The sequence below is a fragment of the Phocoena phocoena genome, chromosome 15 (assembly GCF_963924675.1).
Source record: "Phocoena phocoena chromosome 15, mPhoPho1.1, whole genome shotgun sequence".
NCBI lineage: Eukaryota > Metazoa > Chordata > Mammalia > Artiodactyla > Phocoenidae > Phocoena > Phocoena phocoena.
In genome coordinates this window covers 26,052,590-26,074,535 of record NC_089233.1, presented here as the reverse complement: position 1 = coordinate 26,074,535, position 21,946 = coordinate 26,052,590, and the positions used below count along the sequence as shown (strand labels likewise).

The 21,946-nt window shown below is 40.4% G+C and overlaps 1 protein-coding gene across 1 annotated transcript in view; it reads right to left on the bottom strand.

The window, feature by feature from the left end:
* Nucleotides 1-21,946, bottom strand: part of PARN (poly(A)-specific ribonuclease) — a 162,079-nt gene that overhangs the window by 98,107 nt on the left and 42,026 nt on the right. The window contains exons 19-21 of the mRNA XM_065892259.1: nt 8,925-8,980; nt 7,632-7,718; nt 3,789-3,863 (exon numbers count right to left, since the gene is read on the bottom strand). Coding sequence (XP_065748331.1) covers nt 3,789-3,863; nt 7,632-7,718; nt 8,925-8,980 — 218 coding nt within the window. The remainder of the gene's footprint in view (nt 1-3,788; nt 3,864-7,631; nt 7,719-8,924; nt 8,981-21,946) is intronic.

Sequence of the window (21,946 nt, the reverse complement as noted above, 5' to 3'; positions counted from 1 at the left end):
ACAATCAAAAGCTACGCTTTTAAAAGGATGATTTTATATAAACACACTCATACTGTGGACTGAAGTGAAGCTGTGAAGCCAAGTACCTCCCCCCATCCCAACAAATCATCCTGAACAAGCTCCTAAGGCAGTATATCGGGAATTTCTGTAACTCCCTGAACTGGGGCTGGCTTTACAAAATAACCAATAGGTTTTTACCTCTACTAAATTGCCTTCATCAATTTTTGCTTTTTAAAATTTTCCTGTAGTATTCATGGTGTGCTCTAATCTCCGGTTTTTCAAAACAAATGAAAAGGTTATTTTCCTCAAGCTATTTCTATAAAACTTACAAGCAGAGAGATAATGCCTTATAATATATCTAAGGACACTCAAGACAATGTCTAACTGTTGAGAGTATGACTAGGAAGGGCTAATACACTTGAAATATTTTGAGCTCTTTTCCCCATTTAACAAAACTATATTAGATATATAAATATCCTAAATGTGTCTGAGGTATTCAGATGTGACCATTACAGGTGATTTCTTATTCGATTACTCTGAGAAAAATTCTCAAACGGTAAGGCTAAGTGATCTCCTCCATGGCATCAAGTCCCACACTGGCCACGTGCTGTCTTCCCTGAAAAGCCAGAGGGGAAGAATATGAAAATATGGCTTGGATGGGTTTTCACTATCTGAACCCCAAAGCAACCAGGGACTCTTTTATCTTCACAGCAGCAGCAAACAAAACGCAACAGCAATCGAACTAAATGGCACTCAGTAAAAGAGTTTTAATAATTTCAATAGACCTGAAAAAGAGTTTTCATATTCATGAAAATGGCTTTAAAGAAATCTCGATTAGACTTAGCACTACCAAAAGAAAAAGGCATGTGTCAGTTAAAAAGCAACTCCGTAAGTGTAAATCAAAAATAGTTTGTAACCGAGCCAAAGAAGCCATTACAAGCTGCTATATAAATAGGCATTTAATGATTTTTCCAACATTACGTTATTGATCTAACAAGCCCTCTGCTTCCGCTGAAATGAATAAGTAATTTGTTTAAGATAACATTAACAGGATTTGCGGCACATTATACACCCTGGGTCTCTCTCATTGGTAAAATTACCACTATAGAAAACAAATTTTACATTGTCTTTCAGGGAAACATCTGCATAATTTCAGAAATCACAGCAAAAGGTGAGAGACATGAGATACAACCATCAGGCGCAAAACGGCGTTTCTAAGTCATAACACCTTGAATGTCATTTATCCAGCTCAACAACTATTTAACATACACTTACTAACATCAGAGATTACGACTCTAAGCACTGAAAACACAACAGCAAACAAGAGATATGGTCCCTGCTCTCAGTCTATCTGGGAAGACAACCAAGCAAGGTATATTAAGAAAGGATACCAGGCTAGCACAGAGAACGGGGTCTGATCCCCTGCAAAGGGAGCCAGAGAAAACATCTGAAGACATGGTTGTTTAGGCTGAGACGAGGAGGCAAGTAAGACGAAGCCAAGCCCTGGGGGTGGGGGATGGTTGAGTAAAAGATGGCTGCTGGCAAAGAAACTGCGGTCCGTAGGCACAGTACGTGCACCGCCAGGGATTTATGTTAAGAGTTGTCATTTGTGTCAGAAAAGAGACTATCATGGAAAATTAGACTTTACTCGTACAGCCGCATGTATCAAAAGACAACAGTCATCTAACTTCTTAACCTAGGAGGAAAAAAGGTAAGAAGGTCACAGTTTCATCTTGGCCTACTCCCCACATCGCCCGTTCACACACACATCTACTCAGGCCACGGCATGTGCCAGGCACGAGAGGAGGATCCAACAGAGAATAAGATGGGCAAACAAGCAAATCAGAGGACTTCTGTGCCTACATGATTCTGAAATGTAGCTCCCTGATTTCAGGTATCACTGAATAAAATACTGAGCTTAAAAGCTACTGTACTATTGAAAGACACTTTCATTAATAAGTAAGGGAGTAATCATTATTGCACATCAAATATGGTGTAACAGGAACAATAAAAGAAGCTCTGACACCTCACACACATAAACAAGGAATTATGCTTGTATTTTCAACTAAGCACTACTCACTAGTGTCTTACAAATTTCTGATTCACACACACCCATGTTTACTGTTCATAGCAAGGGAGGCCAAGCAAGTATTTCAATAATTACTACCAATTGTCAAGCACTGCTGGTGGAGTGCCAGACTCTTTGCTGGGAACTTAACACCCATGATCTCATTTCACAAAGGAACTATCATCATCTGCGTCCCTCAAACGAGGAACCTGAGGCTTAGAGAGTTTATGTAACATGCCCAAAAATGCATGGCTGACAGTTGGTGGAGGCAGGTTACTACTCCCCGTGTTAGCGTGGCTTCAAAGCCTACGCATCCCCTTCTCTCCCACTGCATGGCTCCTGAGACTGATCAGCAAGGAAGCTGAAGTGTGACACTGAGTGAGCAGGTGAGGCGTGACGAGATTTCGGGTGGGGAGTTAACATTCAGTGTTCTCTCATCTACACCGAAGTCTCTCTACAGTCTTAACCTCAGGGTCCCTGACCCCCACTAACAATTCTCTAATAATTCAATCCCTTTGGATTCCAGGTAAACTGTCTTTCTAAGGATTGTGGGGGGATGGGTCATAGAAATAAGCAAATACTAAAAAACATTTAACTAGCAATATCATTCACACCCTGGATCCAACATTCTTCCTGGTGTCATGAGCTCCTGAAGTACACTTCACATTGAAATCTACTGCTAAATAACCATAATAAAAGTTCATAGTGATGCCAAGCTTTATAAACATAATCATCTCATGCAGTCCTCATAATAACCCTAAAAAATCCATAACATCATCCTCAGTTTATAGAGATAAGCAGAAGCTTATCAGGGTTAAATACCGTGTCCAAGGTCACACAACCAAAGGTAGTGTAGTAATATGACTCCAGAGCCTAAACTTTTCATTTCTATAACATAGCATATATTCCTGCAATGGTTATATAATTCTTTTTAAATACCAAAAATACTCTGACCTGAATTTGTGTATTTATAGAAATTTTCATATAATTGCTCATATAGCTACATTATCAGAGTTATACAGTTTTAGTCTGTGGCACTTCATTTAATAAAAAGAAAAATTACATTATTAAGCACCAGGGAACTTGAAATCTGTCTGAAGAAGCAGCTTAACAATATATATTTTCTTCAATATTTAACTCAATAGCTTTTCATCCTATGAAAATAGACTGTTTTGTGATGGTTAATATCAAAATCATTTAGGGTCCAACAGTAAGAAAGGTAGCATTCCACCTTTTTACAATCCTAACTTAGAAGCAAATAAAATATCTTTCAGTTTATTTGTTCGTAAAACAAGTATGTGACACAAGTTTAATGGAATAAATCAACCACAAAAAAATTATAAATAAATGGGAAAAGTACAGAGGCAAACAAGTCAATACAGGGATCACCTTTTTGTGTCTGTCCCCTATTCCTCTCAATTTGCTATTTCTAACCCTCAAATAGTAAACATATGAATCATTTCAGAAAAAGGGCAATGGGAAAGGAATAGAAAAGTAAAAAGTATATGATATAGTATATCTAAGGAATCAATACATTTGTCTTATTTTCTCATCTACACATGATACTTACTAATTGTTTCCTTTATTTTAGAGACAAGCTCAAAACAAACCGGGCAGCAATGCTTGTGAATCAGCTGACTGAACCCACAGCATTTAGACTGGGAAGTGGGCAAGCTCCCACTTTTCATTAATACACAAAACAAAGGTCCAAAAGACTTACCAATTGGTACTTGTTCAGGTTGGCTGAGAGAAACAAATGCTGATGTGTCATTGATCCAGGATATCTGAATGTTACCTGTAACAGTGAATTAAAAGTAAGCATTTAACCATTTAGATAGCTATCAGATTCCATTTGTACATCTGATATATTTCAGAATATCCATCAATTTAAAGAGAGATGAGGTGCTAGTTTAAAATTTGATCAAAATCTCAGCACTACAGAGAACTAAAACTTAAATCTACCACTGCAGCTATTTCAGTTAAAACTTCAAGAAAGGGGCTTCCCTGGTGGCTCAGTGATTAAGAATCCGCCTGCCAGAGCAGGGGACACGGGTTTGAGCCCTGGTCTGGGAAGATCCCACATGTCGCAGAGCAACTAAGCCCATGTGACACAACTACTGAGCCCATCTGCCACACTACTGAAGCCCATGCACCTAGAGCCCGTGCTCCACAACAAAGAGAAGCCACCACAATGAGAAGCCCGCACACCACAATGAAGAGTAGCCCCTGCTCACCGCAACTGGAGAAAGCCTGCACACAGCAACGAAAACCCAACGCAGCCAAAAATAAATTTAAAAAAAAAACTTCAAGGGCTTCCCTGGTGGCGCAGTGGTTGAGAGTCCGCCTGCCGATGCAGGGGACGTGGGTTCGTGCCCCGGTCCGGGAGGATCCCACATGCCGTGGAGCGGCTGGGCCTGTGAGCCATGGCCGCCGAGCCTGCGCGTCCGGAGCCTCTGCTCCGCGACGGGAGAGGCCACAGCAGTGAGAGGCCCGCGTACCACAAAAAAAAAAAAAAAAAAACTTCAAGAAAATGACAAACCAGGAAAAAAGAAGCAGTTTTAAAAATTGTTTTAAAAACAAAAGAAAGATTCTTCTGGATTAAATCCTGAGGCAGTTTATCGTTCAACCCAATCTCATGCCAGGGCTGGAGACTTTTTTCCAACCAAGATCACTAATAGGGAGTTCCCTGGTGGTCTAGTGGTTAGGATTTGGCACTTTCACTGCCGTGGCCTGGGTTCAATTCTCGGTCAGAGAACTGAGATCCCGCAAGCCGCGCAGTCAGGCCAAAATAGAAAAACAAACAAAAACTAATGAAGACCTAAATAAATGAAGGAATATACCACGTTCATGTACTAAAAGACTCAAAATCCATGAACCTGGTATATCAAAAAAAAAAAAAGATCACTAATAAAAATCAGAGACCACGTATGCTAAAAAAAAAAAAGCACAACTATTTCTTTTTAGAGATTCAAACTCTGAAAATTATGAACAGGGAACATGAAATGAATCAATGTATTAAGAAATAAGAAAAATTCAATGATGATCTCAAGGTCAGGTAAAGAAAACAAGTAAAGAAAACAGGTAGGGGATGGAGGATGAGATAAAGAAGGCGTCGGAGAGAGGAAACCAAGACAGACTAATAGAGAAAAGAAAAACACTGAGGGACAGAAAGCAGTATAGTGGAACAAAATGATTTTCACATACAGAGACAAGTTCTCAATAAAGGTGAAACGTGGGACTTCCCTGGTGGTCCAGTGGTTAAGAATCTGCCTTCCAATGCAGGAGACATGGGTTCGATCCCTGGTCAGGGAACTAAGATCCCACATGCCGCAGGGCAACTGAGCCTGCACACAGCAACTACTGAGCCCGCAAGCCACAACTACAGAGCCCATGGACTCTGAAGCCCGCGCGCCACACTAGAGAGAAGCCCACGCTGCAACAAAGAGCCTGCATGAAAGATCCCACATGCCACAACTAAGACCTGATGCAGCCAAAAATTTTTTTAAAAAAATATTAAAAAAAACAATGTGTGCCACTAATTAACCAAAAAAAAAAAAAAAAAGCGAAACACAAACAGAATGGAATGCAGGAGACCTGAAGAGAGGCAGGAGAGGAGCAGTGGGGCGGGGAGCTTGAGAAAACCAAGGGAAATCAGAGATCTATCAGCTACCACTCTTCCTAAAAAAATACAGAAAACTGGAATTTTTAAAAATGGGTAAACATCACCAGAACTTAGCAATGAAAAAACTCTTTTAATATCTACTAAAATTTTCAAAGGCTAGGAATACTTGAAAACTGCTTTGTTTCTCCACCACAGGAAAAAACTCACTTCCTGCTGCACAGTGGGGTGCCAGGACTTTCTCAATTATAAAATTTACTTACTATTATTTCCTTACCTCTCTACCCTGTAGGTTTTTTAGATAAATAATAATATTTAACATTTCATAAGTAGTTACTATATGCCATATACTATTCTGAATGCCTTCCATGGATCAACTCATTTAATCTTCATGACATGCCTATGAAATAGGCAGTATCATCATCACCATCATCATCTCCAAGAAGGAAACACAGATACAGAGAGGTTACCTGTTCAATATCACACAGCTAATCTTTTTTTAATTAAAATGAAAAAAATTCTACTCAGAGCATTCTGCTTAATTTAGCTAATTAAAGTTTGACTAAATCGAGGTAAAAGCAATACAGAATGGGAAACAACATAAAAAGCTTTACAAAGAAATGAGCTGTGAAATTCAACTGCATTTCTGTACCTGCATTTAAATTAAAAAGCAGGACTAGGGGCTTCCCTGGTGGCACAGTGGCTAAGAATCTACCTGTCAATGCAGGGGACACGGGTTCGAGCCCTGGTCTGGGAAGATCCCACATGCCGCAGGGCAACTAAGCCCGTGTGCCACAACTACTGAAGCCCGCGTGCCTAGAGCCCGTGCTCTGCAACAAGAGAAGCCACCACAGTGAGAAGCCCGTGCACCACAACGAAGACCCAACTCAGCCAAAAAAAAAAAAAAAGCAGGGCTAGAATTTCAGAAGTCATTTAGACTATCTGCAAAGATTAGGATAACTTTCCAGAAATATACCTACGTTCACTTACTTTCCTGAAAATTAAGTGTGTAACGTTTTGTACTTATAAAAGCTAATATATACTTATTTTAGGAAATACAGAAAAGCATAAACAGGAAGAAAACAATCCTATCTGAAACATTCAGTGATAAGAGCATGATGCTTCCTTTCAGTTTGATTTCTACACAGTTTTAAAAAAAATGTTAGTTATACAGGAATCCTACTTTATATCTGCTTTTTACTATAAATGTTAAAATATAAACACTTTACCATCTTTTAAAAAACTCTTCAACTCTTTTTAAAATGGCTACATACTAGTCTGTTGGGGAGACACATAAACATTCACTGAACATTCTTATTATTGGACATTTAGGTTTTTGCTGCCTCCACTTTATTCACGAATTTCCAAAGACGATAGCTTAAATACTTTGTTAAAATAAAGAGACATTGCTGAAGACTTACAATCAGAATGGCCTTTATAAACCCTAATCAGAAGACTGTTCAATTTAACCTAATTGCCTGACCTGATAAAAAGGTAACAGAAGAACCGCCCTACCTCATACATATCACATATCTTGGTCCTCTCAAACATCTGTGCTTGTCTGCTTGGACTATTCGATGTCAAGCAGCAACTGCCTGGCCTTATGAAACAGACATTCTCTCTGAATTTAATCTTAAAAACAATTTATCCTTAGCCCAGACTTATTTCCCATGGTTGGCAGTAAGGGGCAGTCACAGTAACTGTATCTTGCTTTCCATGGATTAATAATAGCACTCTATTATGGGATGCTAGTGAAAGTTCCTCAGATCACATTAGCACCAAGACAGCAGCATACCAAACTCCAGAAATTCCATGAGTGAGATTACAACCTTGCATATTAATCCTTGTTTGTGCCCAAGCTAAAGCCATCTGTATACCTTTGACTATCTAGACCAAAAGAGGAGCAGGATCCTAGAAGTACAGCTGTACTTGTGCTTTACTTACCAAAGGCACTGAAAAGCTGGTAAAGGTCACTGGTTTTCCATTCTTTGGGGAATGTCACATGGAGGACGTGATCACGTTTAGGCTGCACTACAAGACAAATTTTTGATGAAAGGTTAATAGCTGAAAAGTGGACAACAGACCAGTGGTTCTTTGACGAAGCTAAGCCCTGGCTAACTTGGGGAATCGTTATGAATGCCTCATGATTACCAAATGACCCCTGAAAGCATTCTTGGGATTGACTGGAAGGACACTGCCATCTGAGCTTAGGCCTCACGCTCTGATACTTGACAGAACCCACAACAATTTGAACCTTAGCAATTCTATGCAGAAACATCTTTGCTCATAAAGTTCCTGGGAAAATTATTTAAAGAAAAAAAGAAAAAGACTGCTCTGTTCAAGAAGTTTCACTAAACATTTAACTTTCTCCTTTTAATCTAGTTGTCCATATGTTTATTTAGTTAAAATAATAATAATAATAATGCAGTGTCCAAGTTAAATGGACTGTGTTTGAGCAGAGGCAGTCCTGAGTCACAATCTTGTTTTCTAATCCCAGACCCACCACTTAACTGTGCAACTCTAAGCAAGAGACCTAACCACTCCAGCCACGCATGGTTATAAATTAGGGATGACGATATTCAGCTCACAGAATTGTTGTGAGAATGACAGATTTAAACGTAAGTCTAATATGGAGTGCAACACAGTATGTACTCAAACTATTATTACAATGATTATTATCATCAAGTATAAAGTGTAGTTCACCCATTTCTCTATGCCTATTGGCATATATTAAGGCAAATAAACCAGGCTAGGAAAACAGCAATGGAAAAGAATAATCAGAAGAAGCAACCACCTCCCAAACAGACTGGCTTTCTGAGGTTTTCAATGAAAAAAAAAAAAAAAATCCACCCATTAAACTTAAATATATACATACTCAAAAAATTGGAAAATAGAAAATGTACTGTTATTGACATGGCTAGCACATCTTAAAATCTATTACATATATATTTATAAAAAATTATGAATTTAGAGTTCTGAGTGAAAATGAAGTAATGATGAGAAGACATATTTTTTTTAAATTCCACTCATGTATAAACTGGAAAATGTAAGTAAAGAGATGAGTTAATCAAGGCCCAAGGGTAACATTAACTTAAGCATACTATTCATATCAACCACAAAATCACTGGCTATTTTTAAGTGAATAAAGCTCTTTCTTCAGTAATACTTTTCCTGTTATCCCTTCCAGACCACACACTTAAGTATGCAGATGCAACGAGAAAATAAAAATTCACTTACAGTCTGGTCCTTCCAAGTTTAGATAGGGGATATCCATGACTCTCATGAGAAACAGCCTACCAAAAGAAAAGAAAAACGGATAATGGACTAACTTCTATTAAAAAAAGACTGATATAGGCATGTTTATTTAACTAAAAAAAAATAAAGATATAGGCATCTATTAAATTCTTTTGCAGAAGCTTCTTAATTATATTACCCAATTTCTAAAATCATTTTAAAAGGTCTTAAGATTCACTTCACATTTTTCTCTAGGGCTAAATATTTATCACAAATAGAAGAAAAAAACTGGTACCCCCAACACCTACAACAGCTCCTGGCACTCAGGAGCTACTCAATAAGTATTAGCTAAATGAAAAAAATTAGTAATCAAAGAGCTGCCTTGTTGGTCCAGAGAAACTGAGAGAAAACCAGTACTACAGAGTGCTAACCATCTTAACCTCCTATGAACAACTGTTCCCACAACTGTAAAGGTAACCCCTATGGATTGGTGTTTTGTGAGCTAAAAACGTGTCACTGATGTCTTTTTTTTTTTTTTTTAACTGAATGCAGTCATTGGATGAATACTAATCTTACTGGGTGAACTGCACAGTCTTAAATAAGTGACCGTCTCAAAAGCTCATGTCATTACTGCCATTTAAAACATATTAAGAGCGCAAAGCAAAATAATCCTTGCTTAAAAAAAAAAAACCTATCACACGGATATAAACCATAGCAATCATTTACGTATACTTCCAAAATGGATACAAAGGCACTTTTAAAAGAGTACTTCTAAGTTACAGCTCTCTGTAATGCCATTCAATTTGCTTTTATTTGCATGATTATGGACAAGATATCAGGCAATTCTGTTGTTTGTAAGATGATTTTAATGAGCTGTATTTAGATAACATATTGTGCATTTCTGGTAGGGACCGCATTATACAGCAAATTAAAAAGGCAATCCAAGTGCCCAACAAGCAATTAGTTTGGCTTCACTGACCCGCAATTAAGGCACATTATTACCAGGCATTCAAAAGCCAGGCAGGGCATGATCTGGTTTACAAATGGAACCATCAGCATGAATACCACTGTTCTGTTAATGCCAGAAAAAATGAAGTCCTGGTACTCTGTGGTTTGAGAACTTGTTGCCTAGCCTACAATTTAATAAACCAAATCCTATGGCTAAGAAACCAAATTTATTTTTAGTTCACTAATTTAGTCTCAAGTGTACTATTCTAGTTCTGGTAGCTGGTTTACCCAGTTTAATGAATACTGCCTGCAATGCCAGAAGACAATGAGACATATAAAGCACCTAGCACATAGTAGGTTCCCCTCGAAAGTAACTGTTATTACTACTGACAACCAGAACCTGAAAAGTTAGTCCTCGGTTATAAGGTTATTTTTATGCTTCACATAATTTTCAATTCTCCATCTAGTAAATTTAGAGATGGCTCCCAGCTTTAAAAACCACATCAAGAAAACTTTCAGTGAAAGTTAAAGGAACATATAAAAGTCAAGCATCATAAAAACAATTTAAAATGTGTACCCAAATTTCAACAGAAGAATAAAAGCTGAATCACCAAGATGTTCACTGCTATACCATCATATGCACCAATAATCAAAATCAACCTCCAGGTTCAATTTATGTGGGGGTTGGTAAATGACAGTTCATCATTTCAACAGAATATTAAACGATCAAAATTAACTTCAAGATAATTTTCAAAAACTTCAAAACATCAATAACTTGTGGTACAATTTTAATTTTTAAAAAAGCACGAAATTTTATACTATCTTGACAGCTTTGTAAAACACCGATGTCATTAAACCAAAAATAAAAACTACTGCCCACCCCCTGCCCCGAAAAAAAGCCAATCGTTTTGGGAAACTTTGTTTTTAAAAATTCCTTTTACTATTATTTTTTAAACTTAAAAAAGAAAATAGAGGGACTTCCCATAGATCACATGGCCTCAACGAGTTTAGAAAACCTACTGTCCTATAAATACAAACAAGGATGACAGTTAAAAAGCAGACTTTCCCAATTCTCTCACCGTGCAAATATTTTAAAAAGAATTTTTTTAAGATATCTTTTGTCGAGCATTATACTGGCTATTTGTTCTCTAATATTTCATCTGGATTTTAAGTATCATTTCTGCTTAAACTAAGTAAAAATTTATTCTCAGTGAAAACACTCAAAAAGATTTTTTCAAGTTAGTTAATCCTACACTACCTTGTTTGCTTACTCAATACTTTAACTAAATAGAAACCCCTTTCAAATTTCAGATGAATTATATTAATAGCCCTTCTCACTCATTCCCTACGCCTCCACCTTCATGCCTGGGCTTTAGAGAGAAGTGAATCGCCCCAAATCCTGGAAGAACACGAAAACCAATTCTGTATGTGACTTGGCAGACTGCACCCCATACAATTGGGAAACCAATTCTAAAACTGTAGCTGAGTGTCTGTGGAACAGAATCAAAGTAAACTCGCCAGGGCCTCCCTGCCCCCATAGGTCAGACGGTTTGCAAGCCACTGCTCTGGTAGCACCCCTGCCCTCTTGATGGAAAATTAAAACATTTCATTTTGCCTCATACAAACTGGCTGTCAAAAGGCCTACACTGACTCCCTAGAGTGATTTGATAAAATACCTCAAGTGTAGACCATCTGACTGGACAGTTTTCATTTTAACATATGAGGAAATGCACTAGGCAAGCAGAAATTCTGATAAACACATGAAAGGATGTTCCTTCCCTGTGATTGTATTGAAGAACAGTCTCTTCCAAGAGGCCTTTCATCTGCAGATATCAAAAACACATTCGGACCAAGGCTTGCATGAAACGTTATTTCTATCTCAGTGATGATTCACGACGGCTGTAATTTGGTAAAGACACTCAAGGCTGTGTGGGGCCCTTGCCACGTTCCTGCAAGTTTCCTGGTGAAACATTATTTTAGCACTTATTCTCCAAAGGACTGACACGAACTCTGTCAAAGACTAAAATTAAAATCCCCATTTGATACAAGGGCCAATTTTACACCAGGATTCTATCCTGGTAAACTACATGACTCAAGTTCATACTCTAGATGCTATGATACAAATTTTACTCTTTTTGGCATTTGTCAGTTTGTTAATGTTCTATGATAATACTGGTAATGCTGTTTATCTCGGCTTTCAAACATGTCTAGAAAGATCCAAGGGTAGAACACAACATACTCGGGGTCATTCACTCAGCAGGCTGGATGAATTCAGCTCAGCCAATTTAATAGGCTACACAGAATAGGCTGTGTACAATGGCTTTATGTCCCAAACAGCTACCCACCTCTGCTGCCCATATGCTGCATGGCACTCATGAAAAGCCATCTGCTAACATTCTTTTCTGACCAGAGCGATATGACACTGTGACCTAGACTGTGTAAGAAGGCCCGTAGTCACAGAATTTCATTTCAGACATAAAGCTTCTTAAGAGTCTAGAACCTTGAGCACTTATCAAAATGTGCTTCCCTAGTCCCCAGATCGGCATCTGGACAGAAATGTAAATTCCTAGGCCCCACCTAAGCCCTACTGATTCAGAATCTGGGAACTGAAATCACTGGGTTCACAGAAAAAGAGTATGTTCAAGGCTGTGTTAATTGCCATTCATGATGATTCAATGGTCAGCTAGATAATAATGACTTGTGTCAACTTGTCCAAAAAATATTAGTCTTAATGATTTGTTTACAGTAAATCATTTTGCTTAGAAAAACACAAAACGATTACAACAAACACCAAGGACTACCTCGAAATCCAGGAAGCAATAACATAAGGCTTCCATCACTCCCGGAAACCAGGAGCTGAACTGTGGCATGCAACTAGGTTCTCTGCAAGAGATAAATTGGGGAAAATTATTGCTGACAGCTGTTTTTCTCATTTTTAAGAAGAAAGTAAAAAAAAGATTACTTAAACTACTCTCTTGGCAACTCACAGGCAAAAGTCCAACCCTTTCTGTGACTTGGCCACAAATCAGCACCTCCAGCATCACCAACTTTAACCACTAAAGCAGCACCCAAGGCTGGCCAACATTGGGAGGAAGAACACTCACATACATACAAAGAGTCAGATGTCTTCAACCTTATCAAAATTCTCCGACCTTACCAACAAGTTTCAGAGCCAGATTCTGGCAACCACAAAACACACTGAGCAGCTCAAAAGAAGTACACTAAGATCAAACGTTATTCTTTGATGACACAATAGTTTGCCTTGGACTATGGCTTATCTGAACCATTCCCTAGTTGTCCAGTGAATATAAAAGGATTGCAAAACAGTGCCAGTATTAACCCATTTTATGCAGCTGTGCTCAAGAAAGCAAAAAGGGCAAAGGTGATATTCAAAAATGTACACAGGGGTACTTCCCTGGCGGTCCAGTGGTTAAGACTCTGCACTTCCACTGCAGGGGGTACAGATTTGATCCAGGGAACTAAGATCTTGCATGCCATGGGGCATAAATAAATAAATAAAGTGCTATGGAAAAGAAATGGCTGGATATATCCTTTGAAAAAAAAATGCACACAGGAAGTTCTGAAGGTCAATCAGGAATACTTTGCGCGTAGGCTCAATCCTCGGGGAATCGAAAAGATCATTACAGCTTGTTAAAATTCTGCATGACCGAGTCTATGTGTAAAGCCAATAATTCTATTCAGAAATGAAACAAAGTATTTAATTTTGCTCCTGCAGCAGCATGCTTTCCAATGCTGTTAACTGATGGCAGAGAAAGACAATGAATCAGTGAGGTGCACTGAGGGCCACTTTAAGAAGCAACTGGCAGAAAACCCAGTAATGCCCAGGGCAGTGCAGTGGACGTGCATCTGACAAAAGGCCCAACACAAAGGTTAGGTTATAAGTGGACAATGATATATCCACCTGACAAACCACTGAAGGCCAGTGAGTGACATGATGCTGCTAACCACTAGTTTTACTATCTTCTGTAAAATCCTTTACTGTATTTTTTTAAGTTACAAAACTATATAAATAGTATAGCTCAATTAATAAATGAAATAGAGATAGAAAACACACTAGTAGGAAATAACACTAAAATGACAGCTTTTTTTTTTTTCTTTTTGGCTGGTGGAATTACAAGTGGGTAATTTGTGTTTCAGTCAGGAAAAATATATATTACTTTTTTAAAGGACAAAGTCCCTGACTAAAATAACAGTATTTATTATGGCACATTCAGCCTCATTTGATCCTCTGGTGTCTGGAGGACAGGCAGGCATCAATCCTGTCATACAAGGAATGAGGAAGCAGGTTTTCCCAAGTCCAGTGGCTCACCCTTGGCCATCATGGGAGCAGAGACAGACTCAGATCCAAAGCTTCCCACTACAAGCCCTACACTAAAGGCTCCTGCCTTCTCTCTGCTGGGTACCCACTCCCATCGGGCTTTAACCTGAGCTACTTCCAAAGCCTTCATGTGAAACAGAGAGCCTGCTGTCCATGGGGTTTTTTGGTGATGCTTTAAGATCTGATTAAAATTATAGCTTTGTGTGATGGGGCAGAGTCCAGATACAAGAAATGATGTTGCTGTCTGAGAAGAGCTTTGGGTACACTGAGGAAGGCAACTAGGATGACCGAGCAGAGATGAGAGCCGTAGAGCCACAGGTCAAAAGGTCAACCTTCCCATGTTTGCAGTGTAGAAAGAGCTGCTATCTGGGCTACCTGGGCATCGAGCCTTCCAGTCACATCTGCCCCCACACACCATGATCACCATCAGGAAAGCCAGAGCTTCAGCACATCTCAGGGTTGAGCGAGACACTGAGGTGTCTGAATGCTTATTTTACATAGGTCAGATTTGTACACATACACACAGGCCTGAATGATCTAGAAGGATGTCTGATATTACGGCATGTCTTCATAAAGGAGAACAGTGTTTATTCTGGTGTCTTGCCTGAGCAAAAGGAAAATCCTCCAGCCTCTAAGCTTCTCATTCTTCCATCTAGAAACTCAGTATTTCAATAAATGAGTAAAAATTTGCATTTGTTCATCTGCTTTCATCAAGACTACACTTCTCTTCCTAAAAAGCTTTACCTCAAAAAAAAAGAGATTTCCAAGTAAAACTGCACTCCTCTTACACCACTGAAGACTGGAATACTGAAATGTCGAGTAAAATCTAATCTCAACACAATTTGAGCAGTGAATTAATTTGTACCTCACCCCAAGTCCCAAGCCTTCCAAAGGAAAATTGAAACCTTTAACGACTGCCAGCTCTACTGTACTTGCAAATGGTCTTGGTATTTCCTTCAGGGCACAGCAGTAAAAGCACTTCATAAGAACCTTGTATGCAAGGGCTCATCATTATACATATTTATGTGCTATAAAAAACTGATTTTATCATCCAGGGTAGGAAGCATGCAGACATCCCTCACAAAATAAGCTCATTTGTTTTGCTCACTAAAGCTCTCGTGTAAAATAAGAGGGCAACCGCTGGCTACAGGAGCGTTACTGGGGCACTAGCTATTTCCATTTCACACGGGGGGTGGGGCGCGTGCAATTTCCATCTAGCCACTTGATGTTTTGACAAATACAGCATTACCCGACATTTGTCCCGAAGCCAACTCATGTCCCTTCTCAAGCAGAGAAATATGCAAGCAACAAGGAGGGGGAAAAGAAAGGAAAGAAGAAAGAAAACCAGCAGCTCATGTAAACAGTCTCCATCAAATGAACCATATCAAAGTACATCAAATAAAAGTGTTAAACTAAACCTTGTACAAAGGCAACGTCCACAGGGCCTATAAAACAGCAGATTGTAAAATGTCAGAGGAAACCAGTCCCCCACAATCCAAGGGTCAAAGTCAATGTCTTTTAGAATCACTGCTCAAGCCAAACACAGAGACAAAGAAATCTTTCAAAGATATTAGCATTATCTCTTAAGAAAATGTGCCACTAACTGTAGAACTGTATCTTTTAGAGACTGTTGCTGTGGTGGAAGAATCCATTCCCAGCTGCGGACAGACCTGGGTTATCCCTGACTCTGCGGTTTCTGGGGCCCTCAGCAGATGGCCTCAGCTCTCAAATGGGGACACTATTACCTACCCCCTCACGGCTGCTGTCAGAAATTACAGTCAATGCAGGTGAAATCCTCTGAACCATGGAAGATGTTCGTTGGAGAAGATATTTGTTAGCTAGTCTAAATTTCTTCGAGTACAGCTAACCCTTTTTTAAAAAAATATTTATTTATTCATTTATTTGGTTGCACCAGGTCTTGGTTGCAGCAGTCAGGCTCCTTTGTTGCAGCTCCCTGGCTCCTTAGTTGCAGCATGTGAACTCTTAGTTGTGGCATGCATGTGGGATCTAGTTCCCTGACCAGAGATCGAACCCAGGCCCCCAGCATTGGGAGCGTGGAGTCTTATCCACTGCGCCAGCAGGGAAGTCCCTCACTGCTAACCCTTGAATCGTATAAATTAACTGTTAAATAGTCTTGGAAATAACTATTACCTACTTGTTCATAGCCAGGGCCAAAGCAAGGCAAGGAATACCTAAGAATGCTGACTTCACTACCAACATGTCTATTCAGTGGGCCTCCAAAAAGATATATCCACATTCTAATTCCCAGAACCTGTGAACACTGCCTCATTTGGACAAAGGATCTTAGCAGATATAACTAGAAATTAGGTTAAGAACCTTAAGATGAGGACATATCCTGAACTATCCAAGTGGACCCTAAACACCATCACAACTGTCCTTATAAGAGAAAGGTAGAGGGAGACAGGACACACAAAGAGGGGGAGGCAATGGGACAATGGAGGCAGAGATTGGAGTGATGCGGCCACAAGCCAAGGAGGGCCAGCAGTCACCAGATGCTAGAGAGACAGAGCCTCTGGAAGGAGCACAGCTGTACCTATACCTTGATTTCAAACTTCTGGCCTCCAGAACTGTGAAAGAATAAATTCTGTTGTTTTAAGGCACCTACCAAGCTTGCAGTGATTTGTTGTAAGAATCATAGGAAACTAATATGATATCCTGCTATGGAGGAGGCAAGCTGTTTAAACAAATATCCAGGGATTGATTTTTTTAACCTCAACAAATTACTTGTTTATCGTAACGATTAACCAGAGGGACACGTACTTTAAAGCAACCAGAGCAAATACAAGGCTAGAACGGGCCTACATGTAGACAGCCCCTGGGGGCCCACAGGGCTGGCATGCCAAGTAGAGGTATGTGGAGTGGGTGCCCTTCAAGGTTTCTCTAAAAAGTAGCCTTTTGACAAAGCCACGGTAGCAGCTTGCCTGATAAATCTTTTTGGCAAACAAGACTGCAAGGCAGAAATTAGATAAGGCAAAATCAGCTTGAGGCAAGCACCCCCTTCCCTGGAGAAGTCAGCAACTAGTTTGGAAACAAGCACTAAGTTCCCAGTCTTGAAAAGCCCCACACTAAAGGCTTCAGGATATTATAATGTGCCCTAGACTTGCCTTGTCTTTCACCTTTATGAAAATCAGTGTACTAACTTTCAAGGCAATCAAACCAAGCCAATCCTTGGAGATTCTTTCCATCCTAGTAATTTGGGAAACCCAAAGTAAAATGAACATGAGTTGGGACAAAATAAAGGGCTTTGGTCAAGGGATATGAGGATAAAATACATCCTGTGTACCAGGGAAAAATACATTCAGTAAACTAGGGAGCAATTGGTTTCAAGTCTTCCAGAATCTGGGAGGCTGCTCTAAGCGTTCGTAACAGTGTGATTCTTACTCTTCATGGCACCTGACTCCAAAATTTACACAATTTGGAAGAGGTTGAGAATGGACTCCGCTTCTATTAGAAGGCTTACTCCCTAGACTCTTAATAATTAAGAAGCAGCGTCCAGGGACTTCCCTGGTGGCTCAGTAGTTAAGAATCCGTCTGCCAATGCAGGGGACACGGGTTCAGTCCCTGCTCCAGGAAGATCCCACATGCTGCGGAGCAACTAAGCCCATGAGCCACTACTGAGCATGCATTCTAGAGCCCGCGAGCCACAACTACTGAGCCCACATGCCACAACTACTGAAGCCCACATGCCTAGAGCCTGTGTTCCACAACAAGAGAAGCCACCGCAACGAGAAACTGGCGCACTGAAACGAAGAGTAGGCCCCACTCGCCGCAACTTGAGAAAGCCTGCGTGCAGCAATGAAGACCCAACACTGCCAAAAATAGTAAATAGATAGATAGATAGATAGATAGGTAGTTAGACAGAAGCAATGGGATAATATATTTTTTTTAAAAAAAGAAGCAGCGTCCACAACAGTTCTAACTGGTTTAGGACAAGTGATGAGCTACGTTCCCTATCCCTGGTTCAAGATCCATTTTTGGTAGAACCGAGGGGACAGAGGACATTGCTCCTGTATTCAAGCACCATTAACATAAAATTAAAGGACAGCTAATACCGAGTTCCTGGGAAAGCCAGCCCATCGGAAAGGAAGGGTCCCATAACTGGCACTGCTTTGTTGTTTTTTTTTTTTTTTGCGGTACACGGGCCTCTCACTGTTGTGGCTTCTCCCGTTGCGGAGCACAGGTTCCGGATGCGCAGGCTCAGCGGCCATGGCTCACAGGCCCAGCCGCTCCGTGGCACGTGGGATCCTCCCGGACCGGGGCACAAACCCATGTCCCCGGCATCGGCAGGCAGACTTTCAACCAGGGAAGCCCGCCACCAGGGAAGTCTGGCACTGCTATTATTCGCCTCCATTCTGCCTCCCCTGACCTCCTCGCTCTGGCATGACCGGGGGCTCCTGGGGAAAACGACAACACAATTGCTCCTGGTGGCAGACGAATAGAGGAGGTGTGCACTTCACTCTGCTGCTCACCAATCACACAGCCTCACCAGCATCCTGAGGCTCAGTGCACATGAGTGCGACCAACACACAGAGACGTATTCTCTTCTCATTCACAATCCAACCTCGCTGCAAGACCTTTTGAAGTAAGATACGAAAACAGTTATGAAGTGCTTTCTTAAGAGGACTTCTAGGTTGCTGTTCTCTATAAAAAAAGATTTTATTGGCACCACACACTTCTGCCTCTTTCCTCCTGTCAACACAGAGAGACTGCCACCCAAGGATCTGAGGTAAGTCCATAGAGCCCGCTTTGTTTATCTATCACTGTCCCCAGTACCGGGAAAAATGAGATTCACCTTATCTTCTTGGAAGTTCACTGTAGTGACGGTCACAGCCGCACTCAGCACAACCGCTCCACGCCATGTGCTATGCCAGTAGCCTGACCGACGGGACTCTGCAGCCTCGGGGCGGCCCCCCAAAGTGGATGTTTACTACCCCCACTTCACAGAAGCAGAGCTGGCTTCAGAAGGCAGCGTAGGCCCCGACTGAGGCCCCTGCTGCCTTGCCTGTGAGCAAACCTTACGGAGGGTGTGGCACCACTCCCCAAAACAGCAACGCAAATAGAAAAGAAAACTCCTCCAGGTGTTTGCAAAATAGCAATCGTTTTAATAGATTAAGATCTCACCGAAGCAATGAGTTGCTCAAAAAGAAACAGCTCACACAAGGACAAGTTTATAGAGACAGAAAAGTAGATGCAAGGTTTACCTAGGGCTTAGGGGAATGGGGAATGGGGGAGTTATTGCCTGATGGTTATGGAGTTTGTTTGGGGTGAGGGAAAAGTTCTGGAAATAGATAGTGGTGATGGTTGCACAGCACTGTGCATGTAATTAATGCCACTGAATTGTACACTTAAAAATGGTTAAAATGGCAAATTGTATGTTACAAATATTTTACCATAATTTTAGAAAATGCATAATGTCATGTATCCAAAACCACTGAATTGTACACTTTAAATGGGTGAATTGTATGGTATGTGAATTTATATCCCAATAAAGCTGTTTAAAAAAATAAAAAAGAAAGAGATTTCAAAGGGTCACTTATAAATGTTATTTCTTTACTTTCCTCTCCCAGTAAAAATCTACAACTGAAAATGCTACACAGCCCAAAGACTGAGATATGACCATATGCCTGGGGGGAAAATAACAAGCAAAAAAGATGCGCACGCAAATTTTCTCCCTGAGCACCATTTAGTTACAAGCATGCTTTTCCCTCCCCTCCCTCCCTTTTCTGATCAAGGCTCATAATTGAATACAAAGCCCTACTTATAGGGGGTGTACAGTACTAAAGGTATGATTATATGGTATTTTCTATAAAAACAAAAAGCTCCCAGCACTTGGTCAAAGAAGCAGGTCTTCAAAGTATAAACGTCCCCACAGCAGTGACAAGCTGACTGAGGCCCACAGCATGCCAGCCACCGTGCATTTTACATACATTCTCCCATGTCACCCTGATGGCACACCTATCAAATGGGTACCAATGTTCTCAACTCCAGATGAGGAAGCTGAGACACGGGGAGGGTAACTTGCCCAAGGGGGCCCAGGTATAAGGATTGGGGCTGGGATTCAAATCCAGGTACCTGACCCCAAAGACCACAACTGCTCTCTACTACACGATACCCTGAAGTGAAGCAGTTCTACTGTAGAAATTAATCAAATGATTCTAACATGTGAAATGCAAATAGAAACCAATTATGTGGTGCACTGTAACACCCACAGCTAGGCTTCCCAACAGCACAAACTGTGTTGTAACTCTTGCTTATGTTGGGAAATTGGAAGCTTCATGGGGGGAATTACTGTAACACTTAAAAACAATAGACTTTATTGATAACCAGGCTGAACAGGATCTCAGTAAACACACATTTGCTCCATCACCCAGGATGCTAAAACCCGACGGCAATTGCTGGGAACCAGGACAGATTAGCCTTGCCCTCTTGTTGCTCCAGTACCTTCTGCTCCTCTGTATGAGGAGGGGCAGGCAGGACAGGAGAAGGTGAAGTGAGGGCCTCCCTGCAGGGGGTCGGGCACCACTCTAGTGGGAGACAAGCAGGGTCTACACTTCCGGACACATGGGTCACCTGGTGAAGGGCAGTGCTGGTAAGTGAGGCAAATAAGCATGGGCCTGTCCAGTACCAGTGAAAGAAAGGAGGTTCAGCACAGATCTTAAGTATTTTGTTTTCCTACAATCCTTCAGTTTAAAATCTCTCTGATGTTAAATACGAAGCACATGCATATTGTAAGAAAAAACCTGCTGCTGGAACATGACTGTTTTCCACGGAGGAAAAGAGAAAGTATCGGTGTGCTTTATTTCAGGTGCCGCAATGATTCCTCCCACTCTATACTTATCACTGTTTTATATACCTATACAACCTTCCATAAATTGCTGTTTTCATTTGAATAACAAAACTCTTTAAAATGCTCCATATCACAGCAATCTTGCTCCCGTTATGTACCAATCTGACATACTTCATCATCATCTGATTTTTCATAAGAAACACTAAAAGGTGAGTACTGGAAAAGCAGACACTTCACATTTGCTCCAGTTTTATATCTGCATGGTAACAAATTTTCTTCTCCATCATGAAACTAAAAACATAAAATACATTCTGCTACCACATCTATTGTTTTGAATCTGCCAGTGTGTTAAATTCTCTTGTATTTCAAGAAAGGAAAATAATATATGCTAGCCACCTACTAAGTTCTAGGAACTATCAAAATCCTTTTGCATCTCATGCGATCTTTATAACTTCCGTGGGAAGGGAATAGTTCCACCCCTGTTTTTTACAGAGGAGGAAACAAATTGTCTTATGGCTTGTCTCCTCACCTACAGCTTAAATAGAACATATAGCCATGTCATCCCAGGAAGACCCAGGTTTCTACAGGACTTCTGTTCAAATTCAAAAACACTTGTGTCAAGCACCAGGCAGCCATCCTGTACAGTAAAGTGCAGACAGTTCTGCCTTTTCAACTCCACTACTTAGAAATTAGCCAAAATAAGATACGTGCTCATTTCCTTCCTCCTTCTAAGAACTGAGGTAAGTAGAAAATAACCTTCCCCCAAAACCCTTCAGAAAAGGTTATCTACAAAAGAGTTCAAGGTGTCTTGCAGAAACAGATGGCTGTTAATAAAACGTTAAGGCAAAAGTCTGATTTTGTGCTTTCTGTGGTGCAATAAAAAGTAAAAGCAGAGAGTATTTTTAGCTCCTTCCAGACTAAAGATTTCAC